We start from the raw sequence: 25,335 nt of genomic DNA on the forward strand, positions 1-25,335 counted from the left end.
AGCAGGCCATCATTCTTCATTTAATCTAGTTACAATAATTTAATTCACATTTCAAGCTAGGATTTTATTTAAAAATATGGATAATGAAAGGATTTCTTACCTTAATTCACTTGAAATTGGAATGGAACCCACTTGAAATTCATGCTAGAGTACCCCTAAAAAACTAAAATCACAATACTTCAACTCCATATATCCCAAGAATGCAAAATTGAAGAGCATGGAAAACTAGGCAGGGGTTTTGTATTTAGTTACTATAATACCTAGATAGAATTGAAGAATGATCTGAGATGAATGCATGGCCGCAAACGACTTGTCAATCGAAGCTCTGGATTGGAAGTTATGAGCAATTGAAAGAGATAGTGAATAGTGCTCCTGGGGTTCCTCTTTTCCTATCTTCTTTGGTGCTGAAGATGTGATAATGAATGGGGTGTGTGCTGAATGCTAAGTGTGGAAGGGGGTTTTATATGCGAGCCTTGGGCCCAAGTGTGGCTCAAGTCTGATTTTTGGCGCGTTTGTCCTAATTTTGGGACAAAATTTTTAAGATTGGTGTTTTAATTCGCATTCTAAATATTTTATCTCCCCAAATTATATATTTTAATTTCTCAATCTTTTTTCTCATACTTAAATTATTAATTATAATTTAACCGAATTTTACAATTTGAAGATATTTTAAGAGATAGTAAATATCACAATCTACTAACCTTTGTTGCACCTAGTGCCTCCCTTAGGGTTTTCACACTAATGGTTCCTTGCTTCAGTTCATCTGCTGCCAAAATATTCCCTTGGAATAAGACATGGCTTATCCTACTTGAAGAAGCAGGAGCACCAGTAAGCAACCTATGATATAAAAAATCACGAAAAATCAATCGTAAAATACATAGACGGCTACTTCTTCATATGCTTGTATGTCTTATAAGTGATATAAACCACTTTACCTGCTTTTAAACCCAACTATTTCTTTTTAGCGTTGAATTAGTGTGCATCTTGGATATATAAAAGTAGCTCTGAACCGTTGTCTTGCCATTTCACCTGTTTAACTTGAAGTATTGTAACACTAGAATAAGGTGCTCCACCCTACCATCCTCAAGCTGCAAAAGCAGTTGGTCAACCATATCTCCATACAATGTACACCCAATTTTGTTGCTCCTACAGTAAAATATTATTTTATTAAGCATCTAAATTTGTAACTGGTCCACATAAATATCTTTAATAAAGAATATCTACGCATAGGACATACTCTTAATCTTCCAAAATCACAGCCAATCATTTAGTTTCCTTTTCCTTGCTTGTAATCACTTCCTTTGGATCATCTTTTCCAACCACCTCAACAATCAAATCTACAATGAAGTTTAACATGTGTGTTACACATTAAACATGACTATCTAGTTTAATATAAAATGACATATACTATCATATTGAATGAGCTCACCAAATAGTTCTAAGTCTTCAACTTTCTCATCCTCGTTCAATAATTCAAGAATAGTTTTGAAACGGAATGCTTTAAGAGGATATGTTGGATTCACTGAATGTGTTGCCCTTGTCTAATGAGAAAATGTAAGTATCCACTTAACAGTGGTTCTACTTGATATTGTTTTATTGTCACTTACTATGAAATGGCTCATGTTGTGCATCTAAAACTCTATGATGATAGGCTTCCATCTACTAGCCAAGGACTTTGGGTCAGAGGCGTGAATCCTTCCTCCCTAGAAGACATATGACAAAAATAATTTGTATCAGTTTGATATGGGAAGAATGAAATACAACTTATATAAAATTATAGAAAAGAAAACTTAGAATAATTACCTTAATGTCTTAGAGGATTATCTTAATAGTTCCACACTCCTTGTCTTCCCAGACCCTCATTGTATAAACTTGAAATGTCCAGTCAAATTTTTTTGGGTGCACATCTAACAAAATGAAAATTTTCAGACATGCTTCTTGGTGTTGTGATTGAAAATAGAACAGCTCCTCTAAGAGGTGGAAAAACTACTTCGAACTATCTTTCACAAACTAACAAAAGGTAAACCTCGAAATATGAAAGTGATATGGGGTTTGGGTTCAAAGTAAGATGGTTATTGTACTAATATATGATTCAAATTTAAATTTTAAGTCGTCAAATAACTTTTGTTATTGTACGTTGGATAATGTTCTAGGTATCCAATTTTTTTTTTTTGTCTTGTTTTACATTCACTTGTCAACTAGAAAAAAGTGACACTTGTCGTGAAATCAGCTGAGACACTTGTTAAGAATATAACAATATATTGTTCTCCTATTATATATTAAGAGATAGATAGATAAATTCGCTGCTAAAGACACCTGTTTGCAATTTGCAGTATTTAAAAAAAACGAGAGACTTTTTGTTTGGTCCATTGATATTCAATGAAGTATTCACGAAAGATGATTTCATAATGTAATCACATGACTTCTCTGTTATTGAATGGAACAGTTACGTGTTTCCCTCAAATAGTGTATTATTATACTACTAAACCCTAAAATCTCTCTGTATATGTTACTAAACTAAACACCACAATGAAAAATGAAGACTCTGCCTCACCCCACCACCCATTTTATAGCCTCGGTGCCATTAATAAAGGCACTTTCTAGAGCAAACTTTGTCGCCTGCATAGAGACACTGATCAAAAGTGGTCAATATGCACCCTGCGTATTGTCCTGATGCTGCCATGTGGCGTTCCCGTCCTTGGAAACACTGATAAAGGTGCCTCAAAAACATGCGAGGAATCTCTGATAAAGGTAACACACACCCTACGTGTTGTCCTAGTGTTGCCATGTGGCGAATTTCTGCTGGAATCTCAAATAAAGTTGCCTTGGAACTCCGTGAAAAATCCCTGCTAAAGTAACACGCAGGGTGCGTGTGCACTAGAAGCTGTTATGTGGCGAATCTTCGTAGGAAATTCTGATAAAGTTGTCTCAAAATTTTGCTAAAAATTCCTGCTAAAGTAACACGCAGGGTGCGTATTGCGTTGGAAGATGACACGTGACAAATCTCTGTTGATAATTTCTGTTAAAGTTGTCTCGAAATTCTGTGAATCTTTGATAAGATAACATGCATGGTGCGTGTTGTGTCGGTGTTTTTATGAACATCCATATTTTTGTAAAATATTCTAAAGACCAATATTCAACAAAAATACCACTTTTTTTCATATATAAAATAATTTATGTAAATTCAACATCAATAATAACTAAATAATAGATTTTTAAAAAATATATTACATTGAATTTTAAATATATGAAATATATTATAATTAGCAAACGATTTTACGTTGACATAAAATTTTTGAGAAATAACCTGTAGCATAAAAATTTCTAATATAGCCATTAGTTTTTTGAAAGTTTCATAATAAAAAAGTTGAAAAAAATCTTTTAAAGTGACAATGTTAATAAAATAGTAAAGTGATACTTTAATCATAATTGAATTAGATTCTTTTATTTTTGTAAGTCTTACTATCTTAATTCAATGATGATTAATGATATATTTTTTTCTTTAAAGCGACAATACAATTTTAGAGGATTCAGATCCCAAAAAATTATTTAATAATGTAACATTTATTCATTATTTATAAATATTAAATAATTAATGACAATAACAATTTTCCATCTTTATTACTTAAAATGTCATTTAAAAAAAATTGAATGAATAATATTATTTTTTAATTAAAAGTAAATAATTAAAGTGAAAATTGCCAACCGTTTAGTTTAGAAACATGACTAAGTGTATTTGGTTTAGTATTGGAAAAGAGAGAAGCACGTTTGGATCTCTGGAACGTTTTTTTTTTATGTTTGACAACATTTTTAATTTATTTCTTTTCTATCAACTCTATTTTTTATTTTTTTTTCTACCAACTCTACTCTTTAGTTTTTAATTCTTATATACTATATTTATTATTGAAATTTATTTTGTATAATATGAATTATGATAGCATTAAAAATGATAAAGTAAATAAAAAACTAACCATAAATAATAATAGAGTTATAAATAATGAGAATTTATAATCTAAAATAATATTAAATTAAAGAATATTGAGACTACTAAAAAAATTATAAAATATTTTTTATTTGACATTATAAAATTTATACTTTTATAATACTCTCTTTTATATTTTATTTTTTATTGTATTTATTTTATTTATATGATAAATATTTTTTATATTTTTTTATAGTGTTCTGATTTTTCATAGATGTAAATATTATCTTTTGAAATTTTTATTGTTTCTTAGTTCATATGAGCTTTTTTTCATCATTTAATATACTGTTTTCTATGTTTATTTTTAAGGAAGTCTTTTTTATTGTTATTTGGCTTTGTTCATTTGATTTTTTACTCATTTTTATTTGGCTATGCATAAGATATTATTTTTTATGTATTTTATTAGTATTTTATTTTTTAATTTAATATTTAATATTTATTTACATTAATATATTAAACTATTAGTTTATTCATATATTTTTATTTTTAATATAAAGTATATTTTACTAATTTTTATATGTTATTTTTTATTTAATAAATAAATATTATTTTTATTATAAAATTAATTAATAATATCTATTTAAATATTTAAATTAAAATGATAAGATAATATAAACAAATTATTTATTTCTTTTAATAATTTTTTATTTAAAAGTAATTTTGAATAGTGTATCTAAACAATATTTATTTTATTATAATTTATTTTGATATAAAAATTGTCAAATATAAATCATATTAATACAAATTTACTTTTCATCAAAATCAAGTATACATTCTTTTATTCGAAAAAAAACTTATTTGAATATTAAAAATCTCATAAAAATAAGCATGCACCATTCTTTTAAATATTATATATACAAAAAAATTAGTTACTAAATTAGTTATATATTTATATATAAATATATATATGTTAATTAATTTAATGGCTGATTGAGTTTTTAATATCAAAAAGACAAAAACTCGAATACAAGACCACAGTAACTGAGTTAATATGGAGTCTTATGGACAGCCAAAAATGATGTAGCAAAATTCTATTAATATTAGAATTTTCAATAATAAAGCCAGTATGTAGATTCTTTTTCCACTGAATACGGTTCCCTTTATTTCAGATGTTTGCCTTAAAAATATCCTGACAGAACCGAATACCATAGCCCAGCAGCCTGTAAAGTCACCTTCCAAACATTGAAGAATGTTCGCTTTCTAGTTTCTAGTTTTCTACACGGTTCTTTCTTTCCGAGATCCAAACATTAAATGTATTTTTTTATTTATATTATAATTAAAAATATTTAATGTATAATAATAAATATAAAATTATTAAAAATAATCAATTTTTTATTTTCTAGATAATAATTTTAATATAAAATTTTAAAATTTAAAAATATTGTACGTGTTCTTTTAAAAAGAATAAATATTCATTTATGATCTTATTAAGATTGAGACGCTGACCGTTATTAATTTAAATAAATTTTATAATCACGAAAGATTATATCCATTTGACATTTCTAACCAAAGATTATTCCTTAAAAAATTTAGTAATGGTATTCAAACTCCTTCTTTCTTTTCAGATATTCTCTTTTTTCTTCTCACATTCTTTACTAAATTAAAATTCTAAGCCACCATCTTTTGTTGTTCCATTTTCATTTCTATCATTATTACTCCCAACATGCCCTTCATTTTCATCACTACTTTTATTGTTATTAGTGTTTTGGAATGAACCAATCCTCAATGAAGCGAAACCAATCAGAACTCTATCACAAAATGTAATTATTCTGCTGAAGTCATTGATAAAAATCGCAAAAGTAAAAGTCCTTGCCTTTAAAACGATGCTTTTGGCTCACATGCTTGAAGTAGAGGAGCATGTATTTAGTCCAAAGACAGTGAAATTGAAGGTGAAGTGATAGATTTGTGTTCCTAACATTAGTGGGGTTATGCATGATGAATAGTAATAGTATGAGTAAATGTTTTTATTTTAGGATAATATTACAGATTGAGAGAGGGAGAGTTAATATTTATAATTTAATTTTGATTTACTGACAATAAAAATATTTTATATAATCCTGCAATTACATTAGTACTTTTAGATAATCATTCATGCGGTTAAAAAAAAATAGTAGTTATTTTTTATGATATAATATTACGTAATTAAATATAGGACAATTTACGCAAATAAAATGAATGAGCAAAACTTTTATGCAAATACAATATTGGCAATTTCCAAATGCAAATGCAACAAACGCAACTATATATAATCCGCTACACCTTGCAGCGGCAGATTACGTTGAGAGCGGGTTACTCATAAACCGCTACACCCTATAGCAATTTATGCTCATATGGTGCGAGACTTATAATCCGCTACACCCTCTAGCGGATTATGAAGAGTGTGAAAAACCGGGTTGGCTTATGTTTAAAAAAATTACACTTTCTAAAACCGGGTTTGTTTTGCATAGAATAAAGGGCATTTTAAGCCATTTTCTATGCAAAATAATTTTAAAAAAATGACTTAAAAAATATTAGTAGTACTATAAAAGTTTGTAACATCTTAGTAATTTAGGTAAATACTGGTTATAACTATATTTTTCTTAATTTTTAAATTATTATTGACTATGTAGAGTATTTCTTTAATGTCCTAAGTCATTAGAACATTACAAATTTTTATAGTACTTCTAACATCTTTTAAGCCATTTTTTAATTATTTTGTATAGAATAAAATATTTTTTTATAGTATAATTTAAATAAATTTATTTTTTTTTCTCAAAAGATAAATTTTATTGGTGCAATAAAATAATAGGCCCATTTTGGACTTACAGCAAAAGAAAAATGGGAATTCCCCAACTAAGCAAACGTGCTAGATATTAACTCCTGATAAAGACATGGAACGTTACTAAAAGGCGTGAAAAGGGTAAAGTGAAAAAGAAAGAATTTTTGGAGGAGGAGCGTGGTTCATCAATTGAGGTGAGTCACTGCTTCCAGAGTTACGGACCTTGTATTAAAAAAATATTCATGAGCTATTAAAAATTGGCAAAAGAGTATGTATGAAATTCGAATTGATAGCTCGTTAATATTTTAAAGAAGTCTCATAATTAAATATTTTGTTAGCTTTTTTTAATGCATGAAATAAAAAATATATTTTTTTAATTTTTAAATTATTACTTTTTTAATCAATTATTAATTTTTTAATAAAATATATAGTTATAACCAGTATTTACCTAAATTACTAAGATATTACAAACTTTTATAGTACTCCTAACATTTTTAAGTCATTTTTTTAAAATTGTTTTGCATAGAAAATGGCTTAAAATAGTTTAAAATGTCCTTTATTCTATGCAAAACAAACCCGGTTTTAGAAAGTGTAATTTTTTTAAACATAAGCCAACCCGGTTTTCATACTCTTCATAATCTACTAGAGAGTGTAGCGGATTATGAGTCTCGCACCATATGAGCATAAACCGCTACAGGGTGTAGCGGTTTATGAGTAACCCACTCTCAACGTAATCGCAATACCCTGTAGCAGATTACGTGCAACTGAGTTCCGCTGCAGGATGTAGCGGATTATATATAGTTGCGTTTGTTGCATTTGTGTTTGAAAATTGTCAATGTTGTATTTGCGTAAAGGTTTTGCTCATTCATTTTATTTGCATAAATTACCCTTAAATATACATGTCAAACTATTTTATACTGATAATACACCAAAAATAGATTATAGAGAAAAATATGTTACTCTTTATTATTGTTGTTATTGTTGTTGTAGAAAAAAACAAAAAGAAAGAATGAGAATTAGTTTGTTCATAGACTAATATTTAGTTAGAAATACCAAACAAATATAATAATCTTTCATGGTTATAAAATTTATTTAAATTAGTCATAATCAATAATATCAGCACTTCAATCTTTCATGATAAAAAATATTTATTTATTCTTTTAAAAAAATATCAAATAAAAGAAACCATAATATGAATAAAAAATAACTCAAATATTTTATTTATCTTTTATATATATTATAGACTTTATTGAAATATAAATTTGTATATATTTATAAATTTTCTGTAAATATGTTTAATTAAAATAATTAATATTTTACATCAAAATAAATAAATTTTTTATAATAATATAATTATTTTTTATAATAAATAAATATAGAAAAATATATTATATATGCATAAAAAATTAATACAAAATCAGCTATCATATATTTTTATATAAATTATTATTTTATTTTTAATATATATTTTATATAAATATCTGATTTAATAATTATGTTTGTTTATGGAGATGTAATATGGTTAAAATATCTTATAGTATTGTATTAGCTGTAATATGAAACAAATAAATATTATCCATTTAATGATAATTTTTCAGAGTAACATTCTAAATTAATTTTTAAAAATTTTTAGTCAAACACTTTAATTTTTAATACATTTTAATTATCAAATTAATTTTTAAATTTGTTTTATTAGATAATTTCATACATTAGATTATTTGTTAAAATTTTAAAAGTTTTAAAAAATTATTATGCTTTTATTAAATAATAATAATAATTAATTTATATGTTATTATTGAGACAAGTCTCAAAATGGTCCCTGAAATTGTACTCGAGTCTCATAGTAGTCCTTGAACTTAAAAGTTACCCATATTTGTCCTTGAAGTTGCACTCCGGGACTCAGATTCGTCCTTCCGGCATATTCCGTCCACCTGGCACCACCGGAAAACTGATCTGGGCTCCTCCCTGACACGCTGGCCAAGTAACGGCTAGCTGACGTGGATTAGTAAACTTTTTGTTGGGAATAATACACCATTTCCTCTTGAGAAAATACCTTTCACAGAGAAATAAAATAGACACAATCACAACACAAGAATTTAATGTGGAAACTCTAATTACCGGAGAAAAAACCACGGCCGTTGTCAAATGACAACCAGAGAATATCACTATGTGAAAATTGTTACAACACATAGACTTCTTTCTCTCTAACACCGGCACCCCAGTACACCCACATTCTCTCAAAGCAAATATCTAACTACACCTCACAACACTCTCTAATCAAAGAGTGTGAGGAAAAGAAAAATCAAATACAAGCTTAAAGTGTTTCTGACTGGTGCAAAAGAATTTGGAGAACTTAGCCTCATATTTATAACCTAGGCCACCCACTCCATTTGCTATCCTAAGCAATGTGGGACTAATTCAACCAAATCCTAACAATCTCTACCTTGATTGAAATAGTCACACATCTTCAGCTTCCATAGTCAACACCGACAATTCTTTGCTGCCATTGTCTATACCGACAATCATAGTTCAGAAAACTATCATACTCCACCATGAAAGTATACTCACTTGGAATTAGTCCACTCCAAACATTTCGCCTTGGTACAGATCGAAACCTTGCTGAAAATTCATGGTGCAACTTCCAAATTGGCTTTTCCTGGAAGTTCTTCAGCCATCGACCTAACTCCGCCACACACCTTGCATCTCAATGCCAACCAATGCCCGTGTGCAATTGTGGACCCGATTGCCACAACTTATCCTTATCCATGGCAGTGCGGTAATACCATGGGGATACTTCTTGTCTTCTAGAGAACATCATCTTCTCTCATAGAGAGAGCAACCAGAGATCTTCTCCTTCAACGCCTTGTGCAAACCTAATTGTATCAACACATCCTTGACTTGTATTTGCCACAAGCCAAAATTGATTCTTCCATCAAATTTCTCTATTTCAAGCTTCACAGCACTTGAATATCTTGACATTGTTGCAACCGTATACTGGAATAGTATAACTCAACTGTAGACCGTGCACTAGGAAGGGTCCCCAGGAAAGAGAGGTGGGTCACAATGGACACACTTAAATACCAAGTCTTTCCTTAGCCAAAACCTTTCCAAACTGCACTCTCACAGTGTCACACTGCCTTCCAGCAACAACAACAGCAACCAAAGATCAACCTCAAGCTACAGGACAAAATTCTTTTCTGATGTGGAAGGTTAGACTAGGCTGCAACTACAAAGCATACTAAGAATAAATCCCACCGAACCGAAGCTCTGATACCACATGTTGGGAATAATACACCATTCCCTCTTGAGAAAATACCTTTCACAGAGCAATAAAATAGACACAATCACAACACAAGAATTTAACGTGGAAACTCCAATTACCGGAGAAAAAACCACGGCCGTTGTCAAATGACAACCAGAGAATATCACTATGTGAAAATTTTTGCAACACATAGACTTCTTTCTCTCTAACACCGGCACCCTAGTACACCCACACTCTCTCAAAGCAAATATCTAACTACACCTCACAACACTCTCTAATCAAAGAGTACAGAGGAAAAGAAAAATCAGATACAAGCTTAAAGTGTTTCTGACTGGTGCAAAAAAATTTGGAGAACTTAGCCTCATATTTATAACCTAGGCCACCCACTCCATTTGCTATCCTAAGCAATGTGGGACTAATTCAACCAAATTCTAACACTTTTATGGTGCAATTTGGTTCCTAAATCAAAATTAAAAAATTTAATCTCCAAATTTAATCATTATTCTCTTTTCTACAGTAATTCCTCTTTTCGCTACAGGCATAGATCTTCATATCCTAAATTCACAAGATTTTTCTTTTTGTTTTTTTTAGTTGAAGTATCTTATAACAATAACAATAACTAGAATCTTCTTAACAATCATTATTTAAACAAGTTTAACCATTTTTATCCCTTTTTTGTCTGTAAAAAAGATAGTGAGATTATAACATAAAAATAGTTATGTGATATATATAATTAAAGAAATAATGCAAAGTTTAGTTTCTAAAATTGTGAACGTTCATAAAAATTTGTTGACTTTTAAAAATAATTAAATTGATTCCTAAATTCATAAATTGTGAATCTCAACTCATCTCTAATGCTAATATAAAATGTTAAAATGTCAGCATGACATTTGCAAATAAAAAGATGATATAATTAATATTTTAATATGATTAAATTAGTGTCTTAAATTAGTTAATTATATTTATTTTACTTAATTAGTTTTTTATTAATTAGAGACTAAAATAATAAATATTAAATTAGATAAATTTTTGCTATTTTTTTGTTTCTCTAATATTACCCTTAATTAATTTGAAATACCTATTTAATTATAATAAAATCTTAGACACGTTATTTTAATAGAAATATCATAGGATTTAAAATGGCATAATATAACACTTTATATTAATACTATGTGAATGACAGTTAAATTAGGATGACAGTTAAATTAGGATGATGCATGATTATTTTGAAACATGTAGTATATAATAATAACTATGTAACTTTTTAATTCCGTAAATACAAGAGATAGATTTTTGTAAAATTATATAAAAATATAAAATTAAATTTTGTAAAATATTTTAATTAAACTAGAGTTAAATGAGTACATAAAATGTTAAATACAAAGACATAGTATGTGACTTTTAATTAACAAAATATAAGCGTGTTTTTAATGAAGTTATAATTTGTAGTCTCTTTCACATCTATATAGAGAAGAGAAGAGAAGAAAGAAAAGAGAGGAGTTACTACTATAGAGAAGAGAATAATAATTAAATTTGGAGATTAAAATTTTTAATTTTGATTTAGGGACTAAATTGCACTATAAAAATTTACTAATCCACGTCAGCTAGCCATTACCTGACCAGCGTGTCACGAAAGAGTCCAAATCAGCTTTCTGATAATGTCAGGTGGACGAAATGTACCGAAAGGACGAATTTGAATCCTAGAGAGCAATCTCAGAGACGAATATGAGGCTCGACAGTGACCATTTTGAGACTTATTTCGTTATTATTTTTGAAAAAATCGTGTGGTCCTGATATTTCGTAATTGGTTCTACTGACATTCCGTTTTCCATGGCACGACGATAACACCTACAACTCGTCCCCGTGTCCAAGTGTCCACGTGTCCCGTCCCGCGTCAAACCAAATCAAGCCCGGTTCAATCGAACGGTGCAACTCATTTTGTTTTTCTTTTTTTCGATGCATATGGTGTGATATGATATTTATTGTACCATTTTTCCGTTTCATACAATAAACAGCCCCACTGTCGCTTTTTTAATATATTGCATCGCATTTCGACATCTTCTGTTTTCGCCCTCACTCCCTATTCCTCTCTCTCTTTCTCTCTCTATTCAATTCTCTTCAATTTCAATTCAATTTCAATTTCAGTTGAATTTCAACTTCTTTATCTCTCTCTTGAAACTGTGCGGCTGATCTAGCTCACCGCCGGTGGAACATCTCGTCGGACTCGGCGGGGGCAATGGCGGACTTGACGGAGAATCGCCGGCGGCGCTCGTCTTCTAGTTCGTCCAGCTCGAGCGATCTCTCCGTCAGAATGGACCACGAAATTGGCGCGGAAAACGGAAACGGAAACGGCAACGGCAACGGCAGCGGAAGCGCCAGCAAGGAAGTTGCGGACCGTGGAAATGTTACTAATGGAGGTTCTTCCAATGGTAACGGTAACGCTAGCAGTAGCAGTTCTTCAGCTTCAGGTTTGTACTGTTCTCTCTCTATTGAGATCAATTGATTGATTGGTCGAATCTTCTTCTTCTGTTCTTGCTTTTCTTGCACGTTTAGTAATCCTTAATCGAAATTAAGAGAAGTTGAATACTGAACAAAAATTTTGAAATAACAAATCTGAAAAATGCGAAAGTTGAGTTGTGGAATTTAAATTTTACTAAAGTAGTAATCGCAAGATTTATTGTTGTCTGTGCGCTTAAACTGTTTACTTTAATTTAGATTTTGTTGTCTGGAAATATGAGAACGAGACAATGAATCCATGGAAATTCGAGTTTCGCTAGTAGTGTAAATTTGAACACATAAAAGTTGCGTACATAGCGTGTAAGTTAAGCAATTAGTAGATGCGATGATTTTGACATGATTTGGCCAATTTTTTAGAGGGTTTAGTTTAGTGTAATGGGATGGATAATCAAAATTATGCTATTCTCAATGGCGTGAATGTAAGTTTGTATTCATTTTATAAAATGATTCTTTCGTAGTGGCAAGTTATTGACTTACTCAGGAGTCTGGGGTCTTTTGACTATGACCTGAGCTAGAAAAAGCAAGAAGTAGATTAATGAGTGACTTAATGACATTTACAATGCGGGTGCGTGTAATCTTCACTGATGTTGTCCCCCTCCGGGGCTGTTCCCCCCCCCCCCCCCCCCCCCAAAAAAAAAAAAAAAAAAAAAAAAGAGAAAGCTTCACTTAGTGCCAACCTAAGCCAAGCATTTTTGAGTTTCTTAAGCTACACTCATATTTGTTGTTATTTTCCGACAGTGTTTGTTGATCTTATGGTACCCTTCAACTTATAGTTTTCTAGATGTGGTCACTACTGTTAGTACATAAATCATCATAATGAAAATCCCTAGGATGGTTCTCTTGTAGCTTTTACCTTTGATGGTGCAATGATTGATTTGATGATGTGCAAGCTTCAGCCCTTCACCAGGCCATATAATTCAACCTTCCTTCTGAGGTGCTTGCATCTCCAATGTTATCAACCTGCCCTTGGTGCCAAGAAAGAAAGTAAAAAATAATTGTTGTATAGGTTTCTATCCTACTCAACCCAGGACTAGTTTCGTTGGCTAAGGAGAGAAAATGAAAAGAAAGAAAATAGAGGGAGACGAATATGAATTTTTTTTTAATTTGGTTGAGTAGAATAGTGAGTAAAGCAAAATGTTATTGTAAGGTATCTATATATATGGAAGAAAAATAAAATACAAGGATAGAATTGTGATTATAAATATATGCATTTTCTCCCCACATGACGACAAAAATAAAGCCTTATCTCACAAGGTGGGGCCGGTTACATAGATCAAACAACGTCATTGCATCTTATTATGTATTATGTCTACAGTGAGATAGTTCACACAAAGATTTCGCTTGACCACTTCATCCATCGAAACATCCTTATTTCGGCCATGTTGGACTATGTTCATGTTCACCCTTTGCTGCCCAACACTATGCCACATACAACATGGCTGTTCTAGTGGCAATATGATAAAGTTTACCTTTAGTTTTAAAGGTACTTATTTATTGCTTATAAAATCCAAAACACACCTCCATTTTCACCAACATGCTTGAATCTTATGGTTTACGCCATCTTCTATTTCTCCATTGTCCTTAATAATACAAATAAGATACCTAAATATCTTTAGTTGTGGTAAAACATTTTCTCCAATTTTTTATCTTCTGTGTTAGTCTTTCTCCTTTCATTGCTAAACGTTCATTCCATCTACTCTGTCTTGATGCAACTTATTTGCAACCATGTACTTCCAAAGCTTATCTCCACAAATACAACTTCTCATTCAAATCTTCCTGTGATTTTCATAAGGACTATGTTATGGGGGAAAGGCATGCATCATACAACCTTCCCGTTCTTCTCAAAACCTTGCCTTGTGGTGTTCTTCCAAACTGACTTATGGTGCACTAGCATTAACCACATGTAAGGCCTCCCCATCTACAACCAATTTTAAAGCGATGATTCGGTCACTCACCTTTTTAACATCTACCATGTCCTCCTTCCATTGCTTATTAACAACAATGCCTACCCCATTTCTATTCTTCACCTTTTATGTATACCAAAACTTAAAACCTGAGGTGTCCAACTCCTTGGCCTTTGCTCCCACTCACTTTGTTTCTTGCAAGCACATAATGTTAATCTTTCTTCTTATCATGGTATCCACCACCTCTACGGATTTTTCTGTAAGTGTGCCTATATTCCATGTACTAAAGCGCGGCTTACCTTTTTCTTTGTAAAATAGGTTATTTACCCTCGTCCGTTCATGAAGATGTAGGAACCCTTGCTCATTTGCACTACATGCTGGCACCGATGTGGCTGGCCCCTGTTCATTTGACATTTTACTCGAGCCATACAGCGTCGCTTCCGAGTAACGACCTAACCTTAGTGCAATATTGTATTTGATCCATGTCATGAAAAGATCACAAAGTTTTATGTTTTCTGACAAAAGGCCTAATACAATCCTCTTTCAAACAGGCTTGGGACCTACTCTGTAGCATAGGTAGAGGTATTTTCTCCCCACACGAAAGAAGAAAATATTTTGACAAGGTCCACCTAAAATTTTCCTCTCCCCTTTTCTCTTCTATCATTTCCGACTTTGAAAGATTTGAACCCTGATCATTCTAACTTTGGAATATATAAACCAACTCGATAGTCGATCCCCATAAAAGATGGAGTTAGTTTGGCAGAACTAAAAATGGGTAGTTTGTTGGATAGGTTTGTTGACCGTTATGGGTGATTTTGTCGAATTAACCCAATCTTTTATATGTATTGAGTTAGTTTATATCCTTAGTGGTTAGAATTGTCGGCACTTAAATCTTTTATGATAAGAAATGGTAATTTATTTCCCTACATTCAAAAGGAAATTATATTTGTACACGTGGATAGATATACAACTTTTAAACTTTAAACACTCAATCTATCACCATTTATTCAAATGTTGTCCCTATACACTTTACTTCTCTAGTTTCCATACTTTAATAGGCGTACACTTTAAACTCGATGAGGCATTGACACACATATTTACAAACTATTGTTTGTTTGCACCCTAAGAATCCTCTATGTACGAACAAATATGAAAAGTACAGGAAGCCTGACAAAAAACACACCATAGTATTCTATTACTAATCATATTTGCATAATTACCTTAAATCATTAACATCTAAATCTGCTTTAATAGTTTCACTTATTATTTTCTAGATCTCTCTCTACCTCTAGCTATGGGATTACCTTCCATTTGATCTACTGTTCTTGTCCGCGTTTATGGCTCTTCCCCATATATGTGTATGAACCAACTGAGACAAGATTTTGCCATACTCTATAATAGGTGTTACTCCAATTCTATTGTCTAATGTGTCTAATAATTCACTGTAGCATCTTCACCTGTGAAACATTTAAGCCTGTTTGCTTATTGATTTGCATCTCCCTTCATCACTCCATCATTTTAGCTAATGGAATCAAGACTTAAATCTAGTGACTTGTAGTCTGATGTATTCTCTAATTTTCAACTCTAAATTTTACTTGTGTGAAAAGCATGTGCTTCCAAAGCTCGTCAGCCTACCATTAAATGTTACAAGGTGTTTTTCCTATTTCATAAAACAGATGTTGGCTAGGAAAAAAAAGAAAACAAATGCTAAAGAGAGATCTAATATGGTTCACCCTTTGTGTTGACTTCTAGACCATATCCCCCAAGAATCCGCTGTTAGCTTTCCTCTCCACATGCCCATGTTTCCTCCGAAGAAAATCCTTTTTCCTAATGTTATGCCTTGCCAAACCTTCTAAATCCTTCTAAAATATTATTTTATGTTCTTCTATCCTACTTGGGGTGAATAGGTCCTAATAACCTGAAAAGTCTCCCCTGCTTCTACAGACTTTAGTGTTATGATCCTGTGTGCTAGTCTTTTAACCTCAACCACATCATTCTTCCAATGTTCTTCAACAGTTATACCTCCACCCAGTTTCTAGTCTTTGCTTTACATGTGTACCAAAGCTTAAATTGTGAGATGATGTATTCCTTAGCCTTCTCTACCCTGCCCACTTAGTTCCTTGTTGACACATAAAATATTCCTCGTGTTAAGTCAACTACTTCCATTATTTAGGTGAGTGTGCCCATATTTCAAGGCTCAATGCACAACCTATCCTTTTGAACCAACTTATGTAATTGCATTCATTTACGAAATTTAGGAACCCTTGGTGCTTTTGCACTGCACTAATTTTCAGAAAAGCAAGCTTAATGGGATAGAATTAAGTGATTGGCCTCTATTTGTGTAAAGTGCATCAGTTTCTAAAGGTCTTTCCCTCTTAGAAATGTTGAGAGATTGGAAAGTTAAGCGCCATAGGTAGCTATTCTTTTGCTTAGTTTTGTTCTTGTATGGAGGATCTCTTATCCTCTATTTTGATGTATTATCCTTCTCGCCATCTCAATGCAATTCTTCTTTATCCAAAAATAAATTGCAGTGCACCTGGGCATCAATGTAAGCTATACAGTGCAATGCTTCCAACCTAGCATTAACACTATTCTCTCTTTCATCCATGTCATAAAGATTCTACAGTTGTTAACACAACCATGATCTTTTATTTCAGTCTGGGATCTTTTATTTCAGTCTGGGCATTGACTATATTTGCAATAAAGTTTGAGAAGGCAGAATTACCCTCTGTACAGAACATAGAAAAAGAAGCACTATCAATGAATAACTTCAATTACTTCAAATGACGATATTGTTTACTCCAAATATAGCCCAGATGCCTAATGCCTTCCAACAAACTTTCATATCTTAGAAATCTTTCATTGAAGGTGAGGGAATGTGCTCCAACATTTACGTGGTTTCCAAATAGTGGCATAACAAACAAATCCCAGACAATTAAAGATCTCTAAGCATTTTTTATATACTAATTCTCTTTTCTCTAATAATTCTATTGTATGCCTTAATATGCTCAATCTTATTGCTCAATCATTTATGAGCTTTAAGATGTCTTGTTTTCTACCCCTTATTCAGGCGTTGCTGGCAAGGGACTGTCTAAAGTGACTACACTGCCAATAAACATATCACATGAAGATAAATCAGAGTCAAGTTCAAGTAAGTTCAAGTTGGAGAGGTCAAAAACAGAGAGGCAGAGACATCTAAGGCCAGAAGATGCAGCTCAAATTTTTGATAACAAAGTGCCTGTACAGGAGAAGGTATACTATTTTGATCTATGATTCTATCCCATTCTTTCCTTTTCCTTTTGCCAATTATTACAGGAGCAGCTTATTTATGGGGTAGCACTGGTCCCCTGAAGTCAATAAATATTTTAATATGAATGGGTAAACTAAAATGTTTTATTTTGCAAAGACAGAGTGTAATTTCCAACATATCTTCATGAAATTTCGCCTAGTATTAGAAAAGTCAGCAAGTTTTGGATTATGGACTACTTGTCATCCTTTGCATCCAGTATCATGAGATTAGTGATCTATAAGATTTTGGTATTTGAAAGTTCAATAATACCATTCATTTCTCATGGGGATACTGTAGATTCCTTCCCTTACTTTTGTTCCACGTTTACTCTCTGCTATTAAGTATTAACTGGGCTCTTTGTTTTGCCTGGCTGTGCTCTTAGGTAATCATCAGGTGATCTTACTTATCGATCAAGGCATTAAAAAGTTTAAAAGACAGAAAAAGAAAAAGTTGTATCTTTGGAAAATCATGTGCTCCTGTTTTCTTTTTTTTTTTCCATCATTCTTATTATTGTTATTATTATTATTATTATTATTATTATTATTATTATTATTATTATGTGGTCCTATAATTTAAATTTGCTCTCTATATGGAATATTTTGTTAGCATAAATTTTATTAAGATGTCTTAGGAAAAACAAGGAATAATCTTTCATGAGGGTCTACTAAGGTGAGTTTTTTTTTTCTTCTTCCTTTTTTTGTTTAATTTGTTTTTCGACCCCTGTTGTCTGGAACAGAACAAGACCAACATGTAACATTTGGAGGTAGGGTTCACCAACCTCATACATGTTACCGCATTGAATAGGGTTAGAAAATGCTCTTGACCCCATTTCTAGATGCCTTGTTTATTTATTCCCTCCCCCCCCCCCCCCCCCCCCGCCTCTCTCTCTCTCTCTCTCTTTCTCTCTCTCTCTCATTACTGTTGTGTCCTCTTTGTTTATTTATTTAAAATGTTATATGGCTGGAACTTCAGTTGATTTTTACAACTGTGCAGCTTAAATTGTTGAACAGAATAGCCACCGTAAAAGACGATGGAACTGTAGAGTTTGATGTTCCAGTAGATGTTGAACCTGAAGCTCTTGATACACAATCCAGACATGTACAAGATGTTGTTGATGATTCCCTTGATGCAACAGATCTTCAGTATATCCCACCATTGAATATAGTGATGCTTATTGTTGGTACACGAGGAGACGTGCAGCCATTTGTTGCAATAGGAAAACGCTTGCAGGTTTTGAGATATTTTCTTATATCTCGCTTTTTCTCTTTCAATGCTTTAAATTGTATATGATGCTTTTTCATATCATATGTTCATAATAAAACTGTTCTATCCAAAACATACACATGTAATTGGTAGAGCACAAAGAGATGTGTAGTCATTTATCAAAATATGTAATGCTTCTACCTTTAGAGACATCTTCTGTTTTCCCCAATTTTCCATTGGTTATGTGTGTGCGTCCTTGTTCCCTGATAAGAAAATTCTGAAAAGAACATCGAACAAATTAATAGAAAGGGGGTATTACAAACTCCCCAATTCCCATTACTTTCTTTCAGGCATGTTCTTACAAGTGGAGATGTTCTAACTTATACCCAAAAAAATCATTAAATAATACATGATTCTGATTGTTTTCATATGAGTAAGAACATTTTAGCTGGAACTCTTATAATGTTGTACTTTGTGTTTAAAGTATTATTGAAGCAAAGTTTGAGAAAATTCTTTTTACACATTTATGTGCAGGACTATGGTCATCGTGTTAGATTAGCAACCCATTCAAATTTCAAGGAGTTTGTTTTGACGGCTGGCTTGGAGTTTTATCCATTAGGGGGTGATCCAAAAGTCCTTGCTGGTTGTAAGTGCTATCAACCCGTGTATAAATTTCTTCTATTATCTGAGTGGCTTTATACGCAATTTTGCTAAATTTTTTGTATCTTTCGTTCTGTTTCTCTTAGCTAAGTTACCAAAAAAGAATTTACCTGTAAAATACATGTTGCTCCCCGTCTTTGCCTTGATGGCTAGTTATTATCCAGTTTAATTCCAATCTAAAAAATGAGCTGTTCCTGTAACATCATCCTTAAAATATGACATTACTGGATTTATTAGTTATAACTAAAGTACCAACTTTGGATCATGAGATTTTGTAATTGTTGTCTTTCTAGTTGTGATTCTCTATCATTTTACGTTAATAATTTTATATACTTTCTGGAGCAGATATGGTTAAAAACAAGGGCTTTCTCCCATCAGGACCTTCTGAGATTCCTGTGCAGCGAAATCAGATGAAAGAAATTATTAACTCTCTTCTTCCAGCTTGTAAAGATCCTGATATTGACTCTGGTGTCCCCTTTAAAGCAGATGCAATCATTGCCAATCCCCCAGCATATGGTATAACTTCCTTTGTCAGTCAAGTGTAGAGGATGTGCCTGGTTGAAAATTTGTGCATGAAAATTTAGGTTTTGAGTCAATGTTTTTACTTTATCAATTATGATTGTCTTTATCATTTTCATAAAAATGCTAACTTTCCATATCTAAAGTTATGTGCTAAGACTGAGTCATTTTCAAAACAGAGGTTCCTTCATTTTCAGCCCTAATTTACTCATATTCCATCTGTTTATGAAATCGGATTCCTATTTTGCTTATACATGCACATTATTATAAAATAAGAGCATGGTTAGCTTGATTTAATATGATATTTTAATCCTTAAAATAAATAGTAAACTAACAATTATGTCATGCTTGCATACCTGATCTTTTGATAATAAAAGACTAAGTAGACCATTTTGCCCATTTTATCATGACAATAACGCATTGTGTAGTGGATTGAAGCTTCTTGCTTTCTCAACAATTTGCTGATCCTTGCATATCTTGTCCAAAAAGTAGTTGTTAAAATAATGTATGACCATAATGCATTATTATGTATTTAATTCTCTTGCGTATGATGGATAATGTTTATGATAAAGCTACAATAAAAGACATTATTGTTAGTGTTATGAAACCATTATGTCTTCAGTTGATAGTATAATATCAGAGCCTTTGTTGGTAACCTATTTTGAATATGATGCTAGCTGCCCCATTTGGCTCAAAGTAAAGCCACCTTTTTTCCATGCTTCAAGCCCAAGGAGCCTTGCTAAGAGGGTATATTAGAGATTTAAAACTATTTTTTGGCCTCCTCCTAAGTTCTAATAGATGACGGCAGGAATGTGTTAAATCTCATATATTTCTTCTTCCACCTATCTAAACTTTGGATTACTGATTTCTATACCACCACAGTTCTTTTACTTTTCTCGGTATTTTAATCCGATTTCTTTCTTCCTTTATTATGAGATGAGTATGTCCCGCTGTTTGATGTTTTCTTTTGTTAAATTTTGTTAATGCCATTGTAATATGCATCTTTAGGGCACACACATGTGGCAGAGGCACTGAAAATTCCAGTTCACATTTTTTTCACAATGCCATGGACGTAAGTTTTCATCTCTGTAATGTAATGATATTGTTTATTATTTCTTTACCCCTATATAAAACTTTTGAGCAATTAACCACCTTGGTCACATTTGTAATGGACTAATATAAACTTATGCAGTTTTTTCCCCATAATAACTGAATTCACTAGTGGTAAACAACTAACACTAGGCACAAAGTGCCTGATGCCATTAGTTGTTGTTATTATGAAACCAAAATTTTTCACCTTTTATAATTGAAATACTAATGTCAATTTTTCTGAGGATCAAAGTGATGTCACAGTATCTTTTGGTGATTAAAATTTGTATTTACTCTTATCCCTTTCTCATCCTCATGTATTATGATTCCATTTGGTTATTTTACAGTTGGTTCTGTTAATCTTAGTTTTCCCTGGAATTGAAATCTGCATTTTATGTACTGTCTTTTTCTCCAGGCCAACTAGTGAATTTCCTCATCCTTTGTCCCGTGTAAAGCAACAAGCTGGTTACAGAGTTGAGTTTGTTAATAAGCTGGTTCTTGTTATCACTGTGAATTTTATTGCCTTGATGTCTAACTAAATATTGATTGTTTATAACTCTTCAGCTTTCATATCAAATAGTGGACTCATTGATTTGGCTGGGAATACGAGACATGATTAATGATCTTAGGAAGAAGAAGTTGAAGCTGCGACCAGTCACATATTTAAGTGGGTCGCAAGGCTCTGATAGTGATGTTCCTCATGCATACATATGGAGTCCTCACCTTGTTCCTAAACCCAAAGGTTGTTGGTTTAGATCCCAATCTTTATATTTTGTATTTGTAGTCGTTGTGACATGCAGTTCACTTGTTATCAATACTCATCATTATGCATTTGTCCCGGACACCAACGAAATCAACATTAAATTGTTTTGTACAATGAAGATAAGTATCTGAACCAATTTTGGAGAAAGCTTCCGCATTTCCTTTTATAGAATAAGGCTTCTAAACTCTCTCTTAGCTGGTAGTGATTTTATTAATTGGTAATTCAAAGTGCTCTTTGTAAAATAACCACCTATGAGATTTTCTTTTTACTTGATTCTTGGTTTCAACATTCAATCTTGTGTTTTGTTTTGCAGATTGGGGACCAAAAATTGATGTAGTAGGGTTTTGTTTCCTTGATCTTGCATCAAACTTTGAACCTCCTGAGGCCCTTGTAAAATGGCTTGAAGATGGTGACCAGCCTATCTACATTGGATTTGGTAGCCTGGTGAGTGTGTTTACTTTCATCGACCTTGTGCTTTGAAATTTGACACGTTGAAGAACTTGATAACAAAGATTGAATTGTAGGTTGTTTGCTGACTGGCTCATATAGTCTCTAATACCTTGTTGTGAATAGTCTCTTTGGTATGTTTAAACTCTAAGACAGGCATATGAATGTCTTTAATATCTTATATGAATTATCCATCAATTAATATTTTTTATTGCTAGATTTTGATTTATTATGTCTTGCAAGATGCTGAATATTTTCACTTTGTTTTTGTTTGCCATGTTCTATTGACATGAAGCTTTGTAAAACTTTAACTTAAAATTCTGTAGCTTGTTTACTATGTTCTTGGGGAACTATTTCATTAAGTGAATTGTTTGAACATTTTCGTTTACTGACTTTCAAATTTCTTGTATTTGACTCCTGGAAAGTATGTTGATTATGCAGCTTTTGCTAACATGTCATGTGTTGCATATAATGGTTGGTAATAGACGATTCACGTCATAATTAATAATGGAAACAAGCAATCAGGTTATTGTTATCTGGGTAGTCGTAAATTGAATCTTGTTCTTTTTTTCACGTTTTCATATTCCAGCCTGTTCAAGAACCAAAAAGGATGACAGAAATAATTGTTGAAGCACTTGAGAAGACTGGACAAAGGGGTATCATCAATAAAGGATGGGGAGGTCTTGGAGATTGTAAGAATATTGCATATTTTTGGTTTTCTATTGTAATAACTTTTTTTTTAATTAAATGTGTACCTTCCCAGTGGCAGAACCAAAGGAATCCATATACTTATTGGATAATATCCCTCACGACTGGCTGTTCTTACGCTGCAAGGCTGTGGTGAGATAATCTAGTTTGATACTCTTAGCTCGGCAATTTTTTAAAATAACAATGACGTTGAAAAATAATATAATGGTCAATTTGTTTTGGAAATTCTCCAATACGTTGAAGTGTTGGCCTTGTAAGCACGTTGGGCATGTGACTCAGATAGCCATGTCCCTAGTGAATTATATTTTTGTCTAGTATCATAATGCAGTGTTGTAGGTTTATATACCTTTGGTTTCTATTCATATTCAAGTACAGAACCATTACCTACTTTTATTCTTCGTGTTTGAATTACAAAATTCTAATATTATTGTTTTCAGGTGCATCATGGAGGTGCAGGAACAACAGCTGCTGGGCTGAAAGCTGCTGTAAGGAATCTACGGCTTTTTAAATTTTCATTATAAATAATATTTGAATCATAATAATTACATGGTACAAGTTTCAAAATCTATTTAGAGGGATATCTCTCTGATATGTAGAGAGATTGCAGAGCTTTGCTCTTTTCTTTCTTACACTGAGGATATCTAAATCTTTATCCTTCCAACCTCCATGTAATATCAATAACTTTTTATAAATAATATTTCTTCCTTTATAAAAACAAAACTTTTTGAATACTTACTATTTGGTGTTTAATAATTGGTATGTTTCAGTGTCCAACAACCATTGTTCCATTTTTCGGGGATCAACCATTTTGGGGCGACAGAGTACATGCTAGAGGAGTTGGTCCTCAACCTATCCCAGTTGATGAGTTTACACTTCCCAAGTTGGTTGATGCAATAAAGTTTATGCTAGATCCCAAGGTAATACTACTTTGCCCAACATATATTTTGCTGTCATGCAAAAGCTAGGTTCTCAGTGCCTGCTTCTTTGGAAGTTAGCAATCTGGCTAGATTTCAGTATGCATGGGCAATGTTGTTTGCAACACTGCAAATTATTATTGCATCTTGTTGAATGTGTTGATTTTGCACTCAAAGGTAAGATTATGAGATTATACACAACAGTTATCTTATGTAAACCTGACTCACTTTTACACCTTAGGAACATGTTTGAAAGGGATTAACTGACTGTTGAACAATGTGTTTTTGGTCGTAAATTTATAATTAACAATAGACTTTACTGGTTGAGATTGTACCTACATCCCTGAGTTTGGTGGCAACTTCAAATGCCATTGACCCAAAGATCAATTGGTAACACTAGGATTAGAGAGGTTTCTCAATTGTATTTAAAGGTGGCTGTGGTTCCTCACTCATCCAACTCCATCAAACCCATTTTCCACGTTAGAGCCATTATGATCAGAACCTCGGGTATCAAATTATGGAAAACCAAATGAAAGTGTATTGGACCAGTAGGCACATCCAGCTGTCTGTTTCCTGTTTCCTGTTTCCATATCAGTACTATACGAAGAGAATTGTTTAATATTGTCACTAATAAAGGGAAAGAGTTATCAGGCTTGCATGGTTTAATATTATTCAAGGATCTTAAAATTGTTTCAAGGGACCTGTTGATTTGAAGTTGCTAGGTATTGCATCAATACTTCTGGAAAATTTTTAAGGTGTTCTCTGTCTGAGCTGTAGGCTATTCTTTCTTTCATATGCTTTTTCCTTGTTTTCTTCCTCATCCTCAGATCTAACTGTTGATAACTGTATAAGTTGTGTATCTCAATCTAGTAGTGGTTGAATTCGTCTATAGTTTTGTTTGACGCATTCTAGAAGATCATAAACAATAATATAATCTCATAATGTAATGCCAGGTGAAGGCTCGTGCAGTTGAACTCGCTAAGGCCATGGAAAATGAGGATGGCGTGACAGGAGCTGTCAAAGCATTTTTTAAACAGCTTCCTAAGAAAAAATCAGAGCCTGATTCAGAGCCTCTGCCATCAAGTTTTTTCTCCATAAGTCGATGTTTTGGTTGTTCCTGATTCAATGCAAGTACGTCAAACCCTAACCACCGGTTCATGTATATTGTAAATTACATTTATTTACCCGCATCTATGATATGTAAACCCTTACCTGCATTTTCGCCTGCATGCTTCTGTTCAGTGTTCATAGTTCATACTAATTCAAGTATTCAACATCGGCTTCAATATGTTCAATTAATGAGTGTCTATTTCACAAAAA

General features: G+C 32.2%; 1 protein-coding gene across 1 annotated transcript; it reads left to right on the top strand.

Moving 5' to 3' along the window:
* Nucleotides 1–11,962: 11,962 nt before the first annotated feature.
* On the top strand, nucleotides 11,963–25,335 carry SGT (UDP-Glycosyltransferase superfamily protein). The gene is made up of 14 exons (XM_016328214.3): nucleotides 11,963–12,470; nucleotides 17,494–17,675; nucleotides 18,706–18,942; nucleotides 19,450–19,561; nucleotides 19,921–20,091; nucleotides 21,103–21,166; nucleotides 21,599–21,656; nucleotides 21,748–21,925; nucleotides 22,260–22,390; nucleotides 22,983–23,085; nucleotides 23,157–23,233; nucleotides 23,539–23,586; nucleotides 23,869–24,018; nucleotides 24,969–25,335. Exons 1-14 carry the CDS (start codon nucleotides 12,239–12,241, stop codon nucleotides 25,134–25,136), a joined length of 1,911 nt encoding a protein of 636 aa, XP_016183700.1. The 5' UTR covers nucleotides 11,963–12,238; the 3' UTR covers nucleotides 25,137–25,335.

Source organism: Arachis ipaensis, chromosome B2, assembly GCF_059453495.1.
Source record: "Arachis ipaensis isolate K30076 ecotype BB chromosome B2, ASM5945349v1, whole genome shotgun sequence".
NCBI lineage: Eukaryota > Viridiplantae > Streptophyta > Magnoliopsida > Fabales > Fabaceae > Arachis > Arachis ipaensis.

Bases quoted from the DNA above. Each gene is read 5' to 3' on its own strand.
- SGT (XM_016328214.3), top strand. From the start codon at position 12,239: ATGGCGGACTTGACGGAGAATCGCCGGCGGCGCTCGTCTTCTAGTTCG. The intron at 17,676-18,705 runs GTATACTATTTT...ACAACTGTGCAG, and splicing joins AAGTGCCTGTACAGGAGAAG to CTTAAATTGTTGAACAGAAT. The intron at 23,086-23,156 runs GTAAGAATATTG...GTACCTTCCCAG, and splicing joins ATGGGGAGGTCTTGGAGATT to TGGCAGAACCAAAGGAATCC.